Source organism: Arvicanthis niloticus, chromosome 8, assembly GCF_011762505.2.
Source record: "Arvicanthis niloticus isolate mArvNil1 chromosome 8, mArvNil1.pat.X, whole genome shotgun sequence".
In the NCBI taxonomy this organism is placed as follows: domain Eukaryota; kingdom Metazoa; phylum Chordata; class Mammalia; order Rodentia; family Muridae; genus Arvicanthis; species Arvicanthis niloticus.
In genome coordinates this window covers 85,889,660-85,908,148 of record NC_047665.1, presented here as the reverse complement: position 1 = coordinate 85,908,148, position 18,489 = coordinate 85,889,660, and the positions used below count along the sequence as shown (strand labels likewise).

Genomic DNA, 18,489 nt, shown 5'->3' with positions numbered 1-18,489 from the left:
GGGTTTTTTTTTTTTCTTTTTCTTTTTTATCACCTGGGTTCTCATCTATCTTCACAGGCGGCAGGTGGAAAACGCCGATTTGTTGCACTAGTGACCTCAAGGTACCCAGTACAGCCAGGAATACCAAACTAGGTAGCTGTTGCACGCTGTTGCTGTGCTGGGGAACCACGAGTTGTCGCCCGCCAAGTGCAGGCTGGGTGAGGGCACCCTCCATGTACTATTACCTGAAGCATACCCTACATGCGGTAGGCGGACTGTAGGAACACGAACCGCGAGCAGGAACCGAGGTAGCTGCCCCTTATTAAAGGACCTGCCCGCCTTTCTGCAGCTGTATTCTTGTACTGGCGGCTTCATTCCTCTCTCTGCCGCCAATCATGTTACCTATTTTTAACTCAAGATGTTTAACACAGTAGATCAAGTCTACCAGATTTCTAACATGCCAGCAATGAACAACCCAAAAATAGACACACTGCCATGAGAGCATAACATCCACGGTGGCCATTTCTGACCTTTTCTCTCTAGTTTCATTGTTAACACACAAAAAGACTAACAAAAAACCCGTCTCAATCGCCAGTGCCAGCCAAGAGGGATTCCACGTCCTCTCCGGCACCTAGATGCAAACCTGTGCCAGCCTAGAGGGATTCCACGTCCTCCCCGGCACCTAGATGAACTCCCAAACGTCTCTGGGGGTGCAGCAGCTAGTGACTCTCCAGCACGTCTGCTAATCACTCATTTGTCTCCTCTCGAAACAAAAACGGTTTACTGCCCCTCACGAGACAGAAACAGCTGCCAGTCCAAACCGAAGTGCACTTTTCAGAAACCAAATAATTCAGACAGACGGGCACAAACAACTTAGAAACCAAATAACTTAAACAAACCTAGACAAAACAACACACGATTTAGGCAACCCTAGCACACGAGAAATCAGACGATTTAGGCAAACCCGCACATGAAAAACCAGAAATCAGTACATGAAAAACCAGGCAATTTATACAAAAGGTCACACAACAACCAGACAGAAAAACCGCGGTGTCCCTTTACCTCCCAGCGTGGTTCTTGGATTAAGGTGGTCGCATATCCCGGACGAGCCCCCAAACGAAGACCCCCCCCATACTCGGGAGACCCTTCCTCAAGCCTCCGGAATCGCGACCACCCAAAAATCACAAGAAACCATACCTGGATGCAATCAGCAGAGGTTTATTAGGGGAGGAGCCGGCGGTCAAAAACGACAAGCTCTTTAGCTCCAAGAGCAGGGTTTTTGGCCCCGTGTGGTGGGTTAAAGGGTCTTTTATAGCATGGGGTCGGGGGAGGAAGGCATTTTTGTGCGCTTACACATGATTGGTTGTTTTACAAATTTTGAACATAGCACTGGGAAGACCAAGGGAGGGGTAACCAAGAACAGTGGAACATTTCAGAGAATCTAGCCCAAATGATCTAGAGTCATGTGAGATCACTCTGCACACTCATTCTTCTCAAAAATGTGGTTTTCACCATGCTATTGTGTCCTATTCTGCCATTTCAGATTACTATCTTTACTTTTTCCTGCTATAGGGCTATGGCCCCACCTAGGTGATAGCATCTTTATCTGTAGTCAGGAATGCCTTCCTGCCTTGGGCGAGGCTTGGGGAATGTAATCCAGCAAGTGTCCTTCACCTGGAATGTGAAGGCCTGAAATCTTATTTTCAGTTCCGAGTTCTGTAAGGCGAAAAAGTCTACACATATTTCATAAAATGGCCTTTATAATTTTTCACTCTACAATTACTCGTGATTTTAATAAACATTAAACACTAGCAATTGTAAGTGGAACATTAGCCGTGGTTTTAATTTAAAAAAAAAAAGTTTTGCAGTCCTGTTTTAAATTTTGTGTAGAAAATTGCTTCTCATGTAAAGCCCCAGAGGGTCTTTACCAACTGGGAGACCCTCCAGTGAGAGGAGACACAGATCCAGTGCACTGGGATTGACTTTCAGCAATCTCTCAAGCAAGAGACCGGAAGCGATCCGGATTCTAATTTACAAACACCTTTTATACATTTTTTAGAGTGCAGATTACAGTGACAGCAACGTGGCACTTGGTGGTGGGAAGTTCGGCTGACCTTTTTGTTGACTGGCTTGGCCAATGTGATCATCCTGGGAGAGTACTTTCCCAAAGGGACCAGGTGGCCTTCTGGCCAGTACATTTTATGGTTTTTATGACAAAATGTTTTGTCAGAATCGTTTCTGGGAAATCGTCCTGGGACCGGGAGCATGAAACTCTCTCTTGGAGCTTAACGCCCTTCCCTGGAGCCATCTCAGGATTGGGGGGCAGAGTTGCTTAATCTTATTCATCCACATCTCAGGCCACCTACACACAGACACACAAATCACAATAAGAAAACTTCACGGGAATTTAAAGCAAATTATCGTGATACTATTATTTCTGTAGGTTAAGAATTTTCTTGTAATCAAACAGCCTTATGCCCCGCCTTTCGTCATTGGATTGGTGCCTTCGACTGTCACTCAGGCCCTGTTACTCGACCGCTCTGAAAAGAGGAAGTGGGGAGGATATAAAATGTTCAGCGGAGGTCTGAGCCTGCCGTCTTGGGGTCTGTGGGCCCGAGGTCCGTTGGTGGCAGCTGTGCCGGTGGCGGAGATCGAGTCGCAGGACGCTCCCAGGCTGTCATGGTGAGCGCAGCGGCGCCGGGGACGGCTGCGGGGTGGGGGCTGGGCGGGCTCCGGGCACCGGGGGACCCTGCGTGGGGACCCAAGCGGACTGCAACGCCCTCCGCAGCTCTGCCACCCAAAGGAAGGCAAGAGACAGGAATCGCCTGACTGCTGGGTCGCTTCAGCGCGGTGCACACTAGAACTCTGGGCTTCAGTTACCTGGAAGGGCGAGGTGGGGAACTCTGTGCACTGTTTGGAAACTCGGAAGCTGGGTGCAGGGAGCTGGGTCTAGTAGCCGGGACTCTCCAGCTGTCTGTCACTCTAGGATAGGCGGGTCAGTGTCCTGACTGTCACCGAGCTGGTGAAGCCCATATCTGCTCAAATCAGGAACTTTTATAAACTTGGGAGATATTGCTATAACTCAGCCTCTAAGGATGGGTGGGAGACTAATCTGTGAAGAGGAGCCCTGAGGATTAAATATTTGCATATTAGTCGGCGGTGGTGGGGAAGAGAAAAAGATTTCAATTCCTTGTCCTAAACAGTAGTTTTATAGTATCTGATAGACTTAATCTTAAAATTGCTGAGGTCCAGGAATAGCCACATACTGAGGTGCAGAGTGTGACGCGGTACGGAAGAGAAGGCAAGGGGGAAGCACCATGACTGTGACTTGCTGTGTGTGTGTGTGTGTGTGTGTGTGTGTGTGTGTGTGTGTGTGTTTGTGTGTGTAGTTCTGGCTAGCCTGGAACTTAATATGTAAACCAGGAACCAGGCCAGCCTGTGAGCCACTGGTTCTGCCTCTGAGCACTGGGATTGCAGTGATGCACACATACCAAGCTTGCTTTTCGTTTTTGACATTTTACTTTTTTGCATTTGAAGAATGAAAACTTATAAAGGGTCATTTTATAAAATATATACAGGCTTTTCTTTAAAGGGCATGGAAATTTTTCTCTGAAACGAGCCAAGAATGTAGGCCAGCCTGTTGCAGGAACCGGTTGACCACAAAAGAAGGATATAAATCGTCTGGGTGGTTCTGAAAAATAGTTAACCAGAAATAGCTGACCACAAAGTAAATGACAGGGCAAGGCCGCATTTTTGAGAAGATTGTTTTCCACAAGACCCTGACTCAGGTAGCAAAAGTAAGAGATTTATTATTATCTTGCATAGGGATTGACTTTCAATTAGTCCCACAAGGCGAGTGACCAGAAGGAGACCCCGATGGCTCTTACAAGTGGTTTTTATGCTTTTTAGGAGCACAGGTTACATCAGCAACAATTTTATAGTTTAAAATTATTGGCCAAGCATGTTGACCTTTAAATCTATTGGCTAGCAAGCACGGGCAGATCATGACACGCATTTGAACTGTATCTGGGACTTTCCAGAGGGCCAGGTGACTGTCAGTCTGTACATTCTGCAGCTTTTCTCAAGAATGTTTCTGCTCCTCCTGAGAACTGTGGGTGCAGAATGGAACCGGGGCTAGCCTTGACCCCAGGCGGGAGGAGAAGCTGTAGAGAGGGGGTGAGTGTAAGACTGGCAAAGCCCTCAGGGTCCTTCACAGCCCGTGCTGTTATTTTTTGTCCATTTTACCTGTATTTTCCCACTGATTAGCATAGTCAAATTGATGAAAATGGGTGAAGATTTTCTTTCTTGGCAACTGCTTTGGACAGTGGAAGGGTATGATTGAGCCCCCGTTGGGAGAGGGCATGAGTGGTTACCTCAGGAGATTGAAGTGGGGTTGGACTGTGGCATTTCTTGGAATTGAAGAGGTCCTCAGTGGTCAGGGTTCTCAAGAGTCACAGAACCTTTGGAATGTCTCCATATATTAAGGGTACTTATTTTAATGAATCACAGTCCACAGTCCTACTAACCCAGCAATGGGCAGCTGTGGATGGGAAGTCCAAGAATCTGAGAGTTGCTCGGTCCCATGAAGCTAAGTGTTTCACCTGGTCTTCTGTGTCAGCTAGAATCCTGAAGTGGGTCCCAACAGATGTGCTGGCGAGTAAGGGCGAGCAGGGGAAAAAGAGTGAGCCTTCCTTCTTCCAGTGTCCTTATGTAGGACTTCAGCAGAAGGTGTAGCCCAGGTTAAAGGTGTGTACTGGCAAACCTGGATTTGGAACTTGCTCTGCCTCAGGCTGCCCTTGAACTCAGAGATCTGCTTGCCTCTGTAGCTGGATCCCAAGTTTGGCAAGATTTCCCAGAAAAGCCTGATGTCTACAAGGAAGAATCCAGTGTTGTTGACTTTTATCTCAGACTTGTTGAGTTGAGAACTTTCAAGGTCAGATAAGGTTTTTTAAGTTGGCTGGAGCTGGTTATTTGAATGACTGTCATTGTAGGGACTGTAGATACCAGAACACAGAACATGGTGAGGATGAGAGTCCTGGTTGGGAGCTGGTAGATTTCATATTGTAATACTAGTTGGGATTAGTCTTTTCTATTGGGTGTTGAAGACCACAAATGTGCCCCGGCCCGCGGCCCGCGGGGATTCGACGAGACCTGAGGGAAGGGAGCGAATGTCCTTTCTTAACCTTGTACTGACTAGACTTTCTAAAACAGCAGGTAATTTCCTGGGTTTGGCTCCCCGGCATCTGCTCCCTTTTAACAATTTTAAACGAGGCTGGCAGGCAAATGCGGACATTAAGAAATCTCATTGGCAGATAAATGGGCATTGACCAGAGGGGGAAAGCATTGACCTGATCCTCCCAGTATCGTTTGTAAGGGTGTCTTTTTGGGGAGGAGAGGGTTATTTATCTCATGGGCCATGTAGGATATTGAGGGTCCTAGTTGGCTCCTTTGAGACACAAGAAATCAACACCAACCTCTATGCAATCAGGTTTGCTTTTCAGGGGACTCAGAAGCAGATAATTTGGGTCCTCCCCCTGTGGTAACTTGTCATGCACCCCTTGCAGGTACCCACGTTGTGTCTGTGCCATGCCGAACTAACGTGCATAGATCTGAGTTCTGTGCAGCTCCTAAAGGAGATATGTTATCGCAAGGCTCAGCCAAGCCTCTATCAGCCGAATCAAGTCTATGATAATGTACTTTTAGATGCCAAGGAGTCAATTTGTTGTTTTATAAAGCCAGTGAGTCTGTTAAAGGCCCACGGGTGGAAAGCCAAAAGGCGAAGGGGACTGATCAGTGGGCCCAGGATGGAAGGGAGAAGGGTAGTAAGCCAAGGAGAGGCAGAAAACTAGTTTCTCTTGTTCTCACTGTTTCTTTTGACATTCTAATCTCTTTCTAATTTTGACCACACTATCTCTAACTACCCCAGTGTAGTCAGTCAGTATAAAAACAGCATTCCTCCTTGGGGGTGGCACAGAGCCCCCCTTGCTGAAGGAAAAGCAGATGAGAGATTTTTCTCTGATGCCAATCTCTAGCTGTTTGATGTCCTTGTCAATGGCCCATCAAGGTTCTGAGTAGTAGTAGTAGTCAAGGTTCTGAGTCCCGAGGCCTGCATCAGGATCAGAACTTCCAACAGCGAATACCATGGGTGGCTCATTTTTATCTGGAAAGGAAAAAGAAGGGAATTCTCAGGGAGATCTCTCTTCCCTGGATTTCAATTGTTATCCATTTTATCTACAGTTGGGTCTGGCTTTGTGGAGGTATCTGTTTTGCCAATCTTTCTGGCAACCATCTAGCCAATGCGTTCTTTGGTATCAAACAGATCCCTTCTTTGGATCCTCAGCCCCATATGAGAACTGAATCTAGGCAGTTCCATTTAAAGGTAAAAAGGTCCTTCCACATAACTGTGGCATAATTTTTATTAGTCTCAGGGTGCCAGAGGTGATCGGCAGCAGATTTGCCATGAGCATCCAGATTTAGAAAATTGAGAACAACAAAGCATGATGGAGAATATTTCTAGGAGACCCCTTCTGGGGGTATAACTCCCACTCTTTGGTTTTTTAAAAGCCAATTTTTTTTTTTTGAGTTCCTTGCAAAACCAGGGCAGAAGCAACAGTAGCTGCTCCGTCCACACTCAGAGAGTTATGAAGATTTTATTTTAAAGTTCTACAATACCTGTTTCACAATACCTTGTCCTTGAAGATTATAAGAAATCCCAGTAATATGGGTAATATTAAATTATCAACAAAACATCTCAAATGTCCAACTGCAATAGCCAGTTCCATATTCTCTCTTAATCTGATATGGAACACCAAGCATAGAAAGATAATGTAGGCAGTAATTAATTACATTTTTAGTTGCTTCTCCTCTTAAAGCAGTTGCAACTAGAAAGCCTGAAAAGGTGTCAATTTACATGTACATGTTTTTATTTTCCAAAATCAGAATTGAGTAACATCCACTTGCCATAATTGATTAGGTATAAGTCAAGGATTAACACCATTATGAAAAAATTGAGGACACAGAGAACAAGTTTTTGACTTTGACTTGCACACTCTCTAGAAATATCAAATTATTGTCTCAAGGTATTACTATTTTGATGATATAAAGAATAAGATTGTTTGGCCAATTGTTACTGTGAGGCTTATAATCTGCCTGGTATACAAATCTGCTGTGGCATTGCCCTGTGGTCCAGGCAATCCAACATGAGCTCTTAAATGTCTTATAAAGTTAAGGAAAAGTACATGTTTCTTAAATTAAGCTGTATTTGTAAAACTTGAGAATTAGAAATATCTTTTTTTTTTTTTCTCATTTTTTTGGTTTTTCGAGACAGGGTTTCTCTATGGTATAGCTCTGGCTGTCCTGGAACTCACTCTGTAGACCAGGCTGGCCTCGAACTCAGAAATCTGCCTGCCTCTGCCTCCCAAGTGCTGGGATTAAAGGCGTGCGCCACCACTGCCGGGCTGATTACTAAATTTCTAATAGTTAAGCATTTATCTTCTTTTAAAAACTCTAGTGAGAATTTCATATGTAAATATAATGTTTGTTCAAATCCTCTCTCTAGCTCCTTCGGTACCCACCACTTTCCTTCCCAACTAATATAGTTTAAAACAAAATCAAAACCTCACACTACTTATCCCTGCCAGTATGTGAAGGGGTCTAGGGTCATTGCTGGAACACAGACAGCCTATGGGCCACAGCCAAGGCAAACTATCTCTCCTTATCCTCACAGCCGTCGATCGCCAGTAGCCCCTCAGCTGGGAGTAGGGTTTTACGAGCCCCTCAACCCAGCCATGTTGGAATTTTACCCGACTTCATCTTATGTAGTCATAGCTTCTGCGAGTTCATGAGTCCAATGCCCCTGCCATGACTGGAAAGCAGTGTTTCATAGCAGTCCTCTGTAGCAACTGGCTCTTAGAATCTTTCTACCCCTTCTCCCAAGATGATCCTGAGCCTTGGGCGTAGGGAATGTTTTAGAGACCCGCCATTCAAGTCTCAGCTGTCCGGTGTCTTGTTCGCTACACTTTGACCAGTTGGAAGTCCCTGTATTAACCACTGCCGGCTGCAGTGCAAAGCTTCTCGGGTTTAGAGGGGATGTTGGGAGCCAAAGTTTCGTATCTTGTCTGTGTAACTAAGTGATGGTGAAGACCCCCATACTCGGGAGACCCTTCCTCAAGCCTCCGGAATCGCGACCACCCAAAAATCACAAGAAACCATACCTGGATACAATCAGCAGAGGTTTATTAGGGGAGGAGCCGGCGGTCAAAAACGACAAGCTCTTTAGCTCCAAGAGCAGGGTTTTTGGCCCCGTATGGTGGGTTAAAGGGTCTTTTATAGCATGGGGTCGGGGGAGGAAGGCATTTTCGTGCACTTACACATGATTGGTTGTTTTACAAATTTTGAACATAGCACTGGGAAGACCAAGGGAGGGGTAACCAAGAACAGTGGAACATTTCAGAGAATCTAGCCCAAATGATAGCATCTTTATCTGTAGTCAGGAATGCCTTCCTGCCTTGGGCGAGGCTTGGGGAATGTAATCCAGCAAGTGTCCTTCACCTGAAATGTGAAGGCCTGAAATCTTATTTTCAGTTCCGAGTTCTGTAAGGCGAAAAAGTCTACACATATTTCATAAAATGGCCTTTATAATTTTTCACTCTACAATGGTAGTTAGTTCTTCCCTAGAGCTGTGTGTCTTTATGGCTTGAAAAAGATGCTTATGTGCCCGGGTCCCTTCGTTCCCAGAGCTTTGTGGAGTTTAACCTATATTCCCACAAGCCAACTGTTGAAGATAGGGCTGGAAGTATCTGGGCAGACTCCTCTGGTGGGAACTGGAGGGCCTGGATCTGTCTATGCAGTGAACAGTGGTGAGCTCAGGAAGTGCCCTGCTTTCACCAGGCTGCCACTAATGATCCCTGGAGCAGGATAGAGGAAAGCTCAACCATCAGCAGCGGCGGTTAGCAGAATTCCCTTCTAGAGAGCAATGAGACCTTTAAGGTCAGTCTTTCAGGACTGACCAGGAAGCTCGTGGATTCTTTCCCACTAGCATGTAGAACTGACCTAGATAGGTTACTGTAGATCTCTGTGCACTGGACAGTAGGGTTCTAGCTATCTGTCCGAGGCCTTCCTTCCCCTGGGGTGGTGTTAGGTGTCTAGAGTCATTTTCCAGATCTCTGGCATGTGGGTAGAGTTTGATGTACTTGTTTCCTTAGTGGTCGGTGTTAGTTGTTAGAAGAAGTCCGATTGCAGTTCAGAACAGACCACTCCAGACCACACGGTTCCAAGAGGGAGGAGGTTTATTCAGGAGATAGGGCAAAGGTGGGGAGAAGAAGGTGGAAGGATAAGAGAGAAGAGAAGTAGAGGCCAGCCATGACCACGTGGAGAGAGAGGAAGAGGGGGAGGGGACAGAGAGGCAAGAGGGTAAGAGAGAGGGTAAGAGAGTAAGAGATTAAGAGAGTGAGGAGGGGGCAAGCAGCCCCTTTTATAGTGCACCAGGCCTACCTGGCTATAGCCAAGTAACTGTGGGGGTGGAGTTTAGACAGAATGCTAACAGTCAGCATATTAAAATCTGTCAACTCATGTTTGCTTTTGAGGGGATACACGCATACATGTTTAGTAGCCTGCTTGAGTTCCTGCCCTCACTGCATTTGACGATGAACTCTTATGTGGCACTGTGAGTGAAATAAACCCTTCCTCCCCAAGTTGCTTTCAGTCATGGTGCTTCATCACAGCAACAGTGACCCTAACAGACTTGTCAGACTTGTTCTGTGGTAGGTGCTGAGAACCTTCTAGGTTCTCCTTCTAGGCATACACTGAAACAGTGTTTTGACATCAGCCTCAGGATTTGCATTTCTTTCTTTGGAGACTGTTATTTTTATACAGTAAGGGTTATGTATTCTTTCTGTTTGCTCTTAATAACACCTGGCTTATATACCCATGTGCTCTGGGAGCGTCGTCTTTGCTGGAATTAGAAAACTCTAGTTATGTTTACTTGAATCACTTTGTTGACACACAGATAAAGATGTTTGTATTGATTTTTCTTTTTCCCATGATATAGAATACAATCAAGTTGTACTTTCTGTAAGAAACTAATAACACACACACACAGGCACACAGGGGTTGGGGTAGGAGGAGTGGACTCCCATTTTGTGTTCCTTGAGCTGAAGAGAAATGTCTCATTCCAGGGGCTGGTGTCATTTGAGGATGTAGCCGTGCATTTCACCTTGGAGGAGTGGCAGGACCTGAATGCTGCCCAGAGGAGTCTGTACAGGGATGTGATGCTGGAGACCTACAGCAACCTGGTGTTCCTGGGTGAGTCTGAATCCCCCTTCAGCCTTCAGCCTTCAGTTTTCCTTGATTCACAAATATAGAAATCATCTGCCACTTTAGAGATGTGTTCTTTCTTATTTGTAGCTATGTATGTGTGTCTGTGAGAGTGAGCACCCAAGTGTGTGGACACCTGAGAATACTAGAAGTCACTGAATCACAGAACTGAGCAGGCAATTGCCAGCTGCCAGGTTTGGATACTGGGAACTGAACTTTGGTCTCTGTGGTGGTTTGAATGGGAATGGCCCTCACAGACTCATGTCTTTAAATACTTGGCCCATGGAGAGTGGCACTATTAAGAGGTGTGGCCTCATTGGATTAGGTATGGCTTTATTAGAAGAAGTGTGTCACTGTGGGGACAGGCTTTGAGGTTTTACATGCTCAAGCTATGCCCAGTGTGGCACACGGTCCCCTTCTGCTGCCTGTGGATCCAGATGCAGAACTCTCAGCTCTTCCAGCACTATGCCTGCCTGCATGCCGCCATGCTTCCTGCCATGATGATGATGGGCTGAACCTCTGAACTATAAGCCAGCCCCACTTAAATATTGTCCTTTATAAGAATTGCTGTGGTCATGGAGTCTCTTCACAGAACTAAAACCCAAACTAAGAGAGTCTCCTAAGAGCAGTACTTGCTCTTAGCCTGAAAGATAGAAAAATCATAAGTTGATCCCCTGAACCCTACTCTTAAAAGCAAAGACATAAAAACCTGTAAGTCAAACACTGTGTTGCCTCAGTCCCAGGAAATTAGCTGACCATTTGAACAGATGGCCCTAACTAAACAAACCTTAAGATTCATGGTGTCAGGATGCTATGGGCCCGAGATTAGCTTGGCCGGGCTTTGAACTAGCAGCCCTGAGACAGTTGGTGCCAGGATGCTAAAAGTTTGAGATAAGCCTGACCCCCTTGAACTGGAGCTCATGATATATAGTGTGAAACTGGTTCGAAATAGCCAATTATAAAGTGACACACCATCCATCTTAGGAATTTGAGATCAAATGTATCGATGACCTAGTGACCTGTTCCCCCTCCTTCCCCCTTCCCTAACTCCACTCTCAGCCTTCCCCCTTCCCTAACTCCACCCCCACCTGGTTTGTAGATTCCCCCTTAAAAGCGGTAAACTTCTTTTGTTCTTTTGCTGAATTCCGCTGCCCCTGCGCGGCTTGAAGGAAAGACAGCCCTGGCTAGCCAGTAAACCTCTTGCGATTTGCATCAAGTTGTGTTTCTCCTGAGTGATTTGGGGTGCGTCTGCAGTTCTCCACGGATCGGTGAGGTCCTTTTCATTTGGGTTTTACAAGCCCTAGAGCCATCCATTCTAGCCTGCTGAACTTTGTCAATATTATTATTTTGGGTTATCTATCCTGCAGTTTAATGCCATATGAGGGTGCTCTTGCAGCCAGTGAAGAGTGAATGTAGATCCTCTCTGACCAAAGTCTCTTACTCATGAAAGACCAGTTCCCGATGGAGCTGTGGTTTCCTGTTGGGGACTGTGCCAGTGCTTTGGCACCACTGGCTTTACTATTTCCAATTTACAGACCCCTGCATTGCCAAACCTAAGTTGATCTTCAAGTTGGAGTGTGGATTGGGGCCATGGAGCCTAGCAGAAGCTTCAAGGTGGAGCCTCCCAGGTCAGTAAATATGTGCTAGGAAGTCAGCAGCAGATAGAACGCTCATTAGATGGTGGTCATATTGAGCTGTTTTTTATAGAATTTCATCCAGACCCAGTCCTGAAACAGCTAGTCACATGCATTTTTTTTTTTTAAATCATTTTTATTTTCTTAAGTCCAGTTTTAAAAGAACATTCTTGGAGTTATTCTGTGTCTCTGTTTTTGTTGCTAAACTGTAGTTCCTTTTCATTGCTGGGTCCCACACAGTGGAAGGAGAGGACAGACTCCCTTCAAGTGGTTCTTGGACTTCCACGTCATGTGCTATGTGTAACACACACACACACACACACACACACACACACACACACACACTGAATGAATGAAATTCAATGAAAATAACAAAGAAATGCAGCTGTGAGTCTGGCATACAGAAGAGAAATGAAGACCTAGAACAGAGAAATGCAGGCACACTCATCAGTATCTAAGTGCCTGAGTGATGTAGGCACACTTACCAGGTGTTTCAACCAAGCTCAGCAGGTGGTCTATTCAACTCAGCTCCTGTGGCAGACTGCAGGTCTCCAAGGCTGGCAACGCCTCCCAGGTCCTATTGTTGCTTGGTCTATTGTGGTAAACAGCTCAGCCACCTCCTCCTGACAGTTACACATGGAAGTGAAGAATTGCAGCTAGCCCACTCCTACAGGTTCCTTGGTCTGAATGTGGTCTGGGTCTAAAAGAGTGTGCCAGTGATGGCCGGATAGTCAACGATGGGTAAGAGGGTTTTGAGCTCCTATAAACCTAAGGCAGAGGCATACACCAATATGCTATGTATGATTTCCTCAATGATGGGTAACTATAGGAGCAATATAAACACCAACCTAAGCTAGGCACGGTCGCCCGGCCACTCAAGACCCTAGACGGGATGAAATATTGTGCCCCATCCAGTTATTGACACTGCCATCTTAAAAAGTTAATTGGGGGAACTGTACCCTTCCCACAGGCCACCAGCTTGTCAGGCTGAGCAGGCCGGAACACGCTGTTTACCACTAGAGACCAAATAACAAAGGACCTGGGAAGCTGCCTGCATTGGAGACCCATTTCAGGCCCACTTAGGCTGGGGGAAGGGCACACACTTCTGCAGCACCTTCCTTCACTGAGGGAAGTCAGGGTTGTACCTCAAACAGCAGGGCCTGGAGCAGAGACCTTGCTGCTCACCGGCCTGCTCCCTGTGGCTTGTTTTCTTATGAGGCTTAGGACCAGCAGCCCAGTGGTGGCACTGATCACTGGCCCTTCCACATCATTCAAGAAAATGTACTGCAGGCATGCCCACAAGCCAGTCTGGTCAGAGCATTTAATTGAGGTCCCCTCTTTCAGAATGACTTTAACTTTGCTAAGTTCACATAAAACTAAGGAGTACAATAAGCATTTGGCAGTATGAGTTGACTTTTATGTTTACAGTTTATAGACATATGCATGTATTATTATTGAGTCGTGATATTTCTAATAATAGGTGTTGATAACGTGAGTACTCTGATTGACACCAGCAAGGAAATTCCTAAGACACGTTCGCGGCAACTCAGAAAAGCTAATCAAAAGACACCAAATGAAGACACGATTGAAGTGAGTAAAACATACAACTTGAGGTCAATAGGAAGCAATTTGCACACACACACACAAGTGAATATGAAACATTCTCACACTTAACCCTGGCTGAAGGTGGTGCTCTCCTGAGCCTGATTTGATGCAGGCTGCGGAAGAACCATTGTCGTCTAGTGAGTAACTCAGACTCCAGCATCACGGTTTGCATCACAATAAGGTTCATAGTGTTATAGTCAGTGTTTTCAAAGAGGGGCAGCCTTTGAAACAAAGGCGATGCATAAAGAAGTTTCATGTCCAAGAGACTTCTAGTAAACTCTGTAAAGAGTTGAAATATTTTCCTTGCCCAAGATGAGGCTTATGTGGAAGCAAAGTACTGAGTGTAGTATATGTGGAAATGTTTTGTAAGGAGACTAAATCAGCAAATGGTGACGTGCACACAGGAAATTTAGTGGTTATTAGAAACCTTTCATTAAGAAATCATAACTCAGGGCTGGGCTGTGGTGGCACATGCCTTTAATCCCAGCACTTGGGAGGCAGAGGCAGGCAGATTTCTGAGTTTAAAGCCTATAGAAGCCTATTTCTGGTCTATAGAGTGAGTTCCAGGACAGCCAGGGCTATACAGAGAGACCCTGTCTTGAAAAACCAAAAAAAAAAATAAAATAAAATAAAATAAAAATCATAACTCATAATATCAAGTGGCTCATTCTAGGAAAAACAGCACCAAGGAACCTAACAAATTCTTTTGTTTCAAGGCTGAGCTACTGACTCAACAGGAAGTCTCCGAAGGGACAACATCCTGGCGTGGCAGAGCACCCGTAAAACCTTTGTGCGGCATGTTACGGAAAACCAAGCTTCAGACACTGTACAGTGATGGGAAGCTCTATGAATGTAAGGACTGCGAGAAAGTTTTCTGTAATAATTCAACCCTAATTAAGCACTACAGAAGGACTCATAATGACTACAAGCCCTATGAATGTGACAAGTGCAGTAAAATGTACTACTGGAAGTCAGACCTCACAGCTCATCAGAAAACTCACAGACCTGTAAGTGTAGTGGAAAGGACCTATAAGTGTAGAGGATGTGAAAAAGCCTTCTTCCGCAGGTCTCACCTCAATGCGCATGAAAGAACCCATTCCGGCGAGAAGCCTTATGAGTGCACAGAATGCAGGAAAGCTTTCTATTATAAGTCCGACCTTACTCGACATAAGAAGACTCATTTGGGTGAAAAGCCATTTAAATGTGAAGAGTGCAAGAAAGCTTTTTCTCGAAAGTCAAAACTCGCTATCCATCAGAAGACCCATACGGGCGAGAAGCCATATGAATGTACAGATTGCGAGAAAGCTTTTTCCCATAAGTCACAACTCACTGCACATCGGATCGCTCATTCCTCTGAGAATCCTTATGAATGTAAAGAATGCAATAAATCTTTCCACTGGAAGTGTCAACTCACTGCACATCAGAAAAGGCACGCAGTTAAGTGCGGGGATACCTGCATGAATGACAACTGAGAACACTCCCGCGGATGTATCCAATAAAGTGAGGCAAATCTCTGCATATTACAATAGAAAGCATTTAACTGACAGTATGCCACACAGTCCCACAGGACAAGCAGTTATAAAAAGAGCCAAGTGTACCTTAAAAGAGATGCTTATTACACAAAAAGAGTAATAAGAACTTCCAGGGACAGACTAAATAATGTCTTGTTAACTCTAAAGTTGCTTAATGTTGGTGAGAAAGGAACAAGAGCAGCTGAGAGACACTGGGTTAATGAAAAAGCCGAGGAACTGGGCCAACCAATGTCCTATAAGGATGTGTTGACATGAGAGTGGAAGCCTGCAATAGTTTTAAGATGGGGACATGGTTATGCTCATGTTTCTACAGGGAATGAGAAAATGTGGTTACCAACACAATCTATAAAGATTAGATCTGACTAGGAAAAAGCTCTTACCAACTGAGACATGAATGTCTTCACAAAGCAAATAGCCCAGGTGATTCACTCTCACCCACAGACTGTCTCATTTACTGATTTCTCCAAAAAAAAAAAAAAAAAGAAAGAAAGAAAAATGCATGCAAATCAACCTCAAAAGGGCTTGCCCAAATGAGCAATCCCTCAAAAACTGGGCAATACATAGACTTAACAAACAACACAGGACTGGACAGATAACACTGAGAATACACAATACAAGAACTGGGCAATAAATGATACAACTTGCTTTTTAAAAACTAACCAAGCCAGGTGGTGGTGGCACATGCCTTTAATCCCAGCACTTGGGAGGCAGAGGCAGGTGGATTTCTGAGTTCAAGACCAGCCTGGTCTACAGAGTGAGTTCCAGGACAGACAGCCAGGGCTACACAGAGAAACCCTGTCTCGAAAAAACCAACCCCCCCCCCAAAAAAAAAAAAACCCTAACCATTTCCCCCTCCTTAGGCCATCAACAGACATTTTTCACTCCAATTCAGCAGGAAGTAATTACATATAAAAAGACTGTTGTCCCAACCCCTTAAGTTGGAGTGGGTGGTTTTGGTTATTTGATGTATTATGGTTGTTATCATCTACAGTGGTAGGCTGTTTTGTTTAGTTATTCCATATTAATAGAAATTTAAGATTGATTTGTTTAATTATTGTATATTGATAAAAATTTAAGATTGTTTTATTTAGTTATTATATATTAATAAAAATTTAAGGTTGTTTGCTAAATTATTTATTGATGGAATTTAAGGTTCTGTTGTTTGACTACATAAACTGTTTAACGTATGATGTAAAGTTCTAGTTTTATGGTTTTTATTTATTTTTTATTTATATGAGTACACTGTTGCTATCTTCAGACACACCAGAGGAGGGCATCAGATCCCATTACAGATGGTTGTGAACCACCATGTGGTTGCTGGGAATTGAACTCAGACCTCCTGTAAGAGCAGTCAGTGCTCTTAACCACTGAGCCACCTCTCCAGCCCATAGTTTTATGGTTTTTTTAATTGTTTCTATTGTGTGTAGATTGTTAGAAAAAAAAAGAAATTTTCAAACAGAAAGGGGGATATGAATTGGAAATTTCTGGTTTCTTTGGGTACTCAGTTGTGTCATGTGATGTTTTTCTGGAAACTGTCTTATGAGAGGATGTTTTACTGAGAACAGACACCTGGTGCTTTTCTGGAAGATTCCTGGAAAAAGGGTGTGTGACTCATTTGATCATGGCTGCCTTAGGAGTTTGGCTGTAGCCTGGCGGTGGTGGCGCACGCCTTTAATCCCAGCACTTGGGAGGCAGAGGCATGTGGATTTCTGAGTTCGAGGCCAGCCCTGTCTACAGAGTGAGTTCCAGGACAGCCAGAGCTACACAGAGAAACCCTGTCTCGAAAAACCAAAAAAAAAAAAAAAAAAAAAAAAAAAACAAAAAAAAAAAAAAACAAAAACAAAACAAAAACAAAGGACTATAGAGACTTGGGATTAAAGATGTACATTCAGGGCTCTGGAAGGTTAAGTGGGTAAGTCACTTGCCATGCACTCCTGACAACCTTTGTCCACATTTCCATAACCCACGGAAGGCCAAGTGAAATGTAGCAGCAGAGGCACCTCTAATACTTGTGTAGAGGTAGAACCAGCCAGAAGCTTAAGAGCACAGTGGCAGAAACGAGAGATCCTACCTTAAAAAACAAGGTGGAAGGAGAACTGACTTTAGAGAGTTGTCTTCTACATGTCCCTGCATACACACAATAAACAAAAACCTAAATCTATTTCTTATTAGTTACTTCCAAAAGGTTAACAATGTAGTAATTTTCACTATTAAATATTATTGAGTAAGTAACACTCTCTGTTTGTTGGGTTATCTATGCATTTTTCAGGGATAACATACACACACTCTTAAGAGGTTGTTTTACGTCAGATCGCAGCATCTGACTGGACTGGCAATTTGAATGAGAATGGCCCTCATAGACCACTATGGGCTTTTGGCACGTGGCCTTATAGCCTTTGTGAAGATTTGGAGCAGGCGTATCATTGGGGGTGGGCTTTGAGGTTTCAAAGACTAGAACTATTCCCAATGTGTTCTCTGCCTCCTTGTGGATCATGTGAATGAAACTGTTGCCGCTACCGTGCTTTGCTCTGCCGTCCTGGACTCTTATATTCTGAACCATGAGGCTAATTAAACACTTTATTTTTTTATAAGTTGCCTTGGTTGTGTTTTGTCATAGTAATAGAAAAGTAACTTAATATACCTGTCATTCTTCATTGTACCCCAGTGATCGCCTTTGACGGCTGCCACCTAGAATACATGAGTTTCATTCCTTCTCCCTTACTCCGTGTTACCTTTTAACATTCGTAATAAATGCTTTATATAATTTCATTTTCTTCCCAGTCCAGCATAGCCTTGGTAGGGACAGAAAGACATGGTCCCTGCCCCTGGGACAGGGTCAGCAGGTGTGGGACCCATGAGTGTTAGCTGCTGTGGTTGTAAGGTCTGTTTGTATAATAGTGTACATATTTTCACATTACATATTATTCTCTGAGGAATGCCCTCCCTGCTAAGGTTAATGACTCCATAATAATCAGATACAGCATGAATCCAGAAGGCGGAGGTGTGGCTGATGTCTCATTTGTTGTGCCCAGATCTGGAGACCCAAAGAGACCACTAGGGAACCACAACTCCGAATGCAAGCGGACAGGAGTCTTTCTTCAGGCTTGAGCTCCAGCGCAAATCCCTCTGACACAGCAGGATAGGAGAATGGCCCTGATGTCTAGGGAAATGGGGTTTATAAAGGAAAAACCACAAGTGGGCATTTCCAAGCCTTGGTGTTACATGATTGGGTAAGAGAGTACAGGAGTGTTCAACAACATCTGGTCAAACAATAAGAATGGTCCATGAATCTAAAAGGAGCATCTTGACTGCCACAGACCACCCCAGTCAGGTATGGGGGGGTCCTTGGGATGAGGGTTCTCGAAGGCTAGGTGGGTAAGGACGTGGTGGTGACAAACAGAAACAAACACAGAGGCAATTTGAAT

The 18,489-nt window shown here is 44.6% G+C and overlaps 1 protein-coding gene across 2 annotated transcripts; it reads left to right on the top strand.

Annotated features, from left to right (window-relative positions):
- The first annotated feature begins 2,363 nt into the window (after positions 1–2,363).
- On the top strand, positions 2,364–16,197 carry LOC117713468 (uncharacterized). 2 transcript variants are annotated; one of them, XM_034509651.2, is made up of 5 exons: positions 2,364–2,661; positions 10,155–10,281; positions 11,829–11,921; positions 13,408–13,517; positions 14,249–16,197. In XM_034509651.2, exons 1-5 carry the CDS (start codon positions 2,659–2,661, stop codon positions 15,002–15,004), a joined length of 1,089 nt encoding a protein of 362 aa, XP_034365542.1. In that variant the 5' UTR covers positions 2,364–2,658; the 3' UTR covers positions 15,005–16,197. The 2 variants fall into 2 exon arrangements, with proteins under 2 accessions (XP_034365542.1, XP_076795851.1); XM_076939736.1 differs by lacking the exon at positions 2,364–2,661 and adding an exon at positions 4,005–4,155.
- Positions 16,198–18,489: the final 2,292 nt, after the last annotated feature.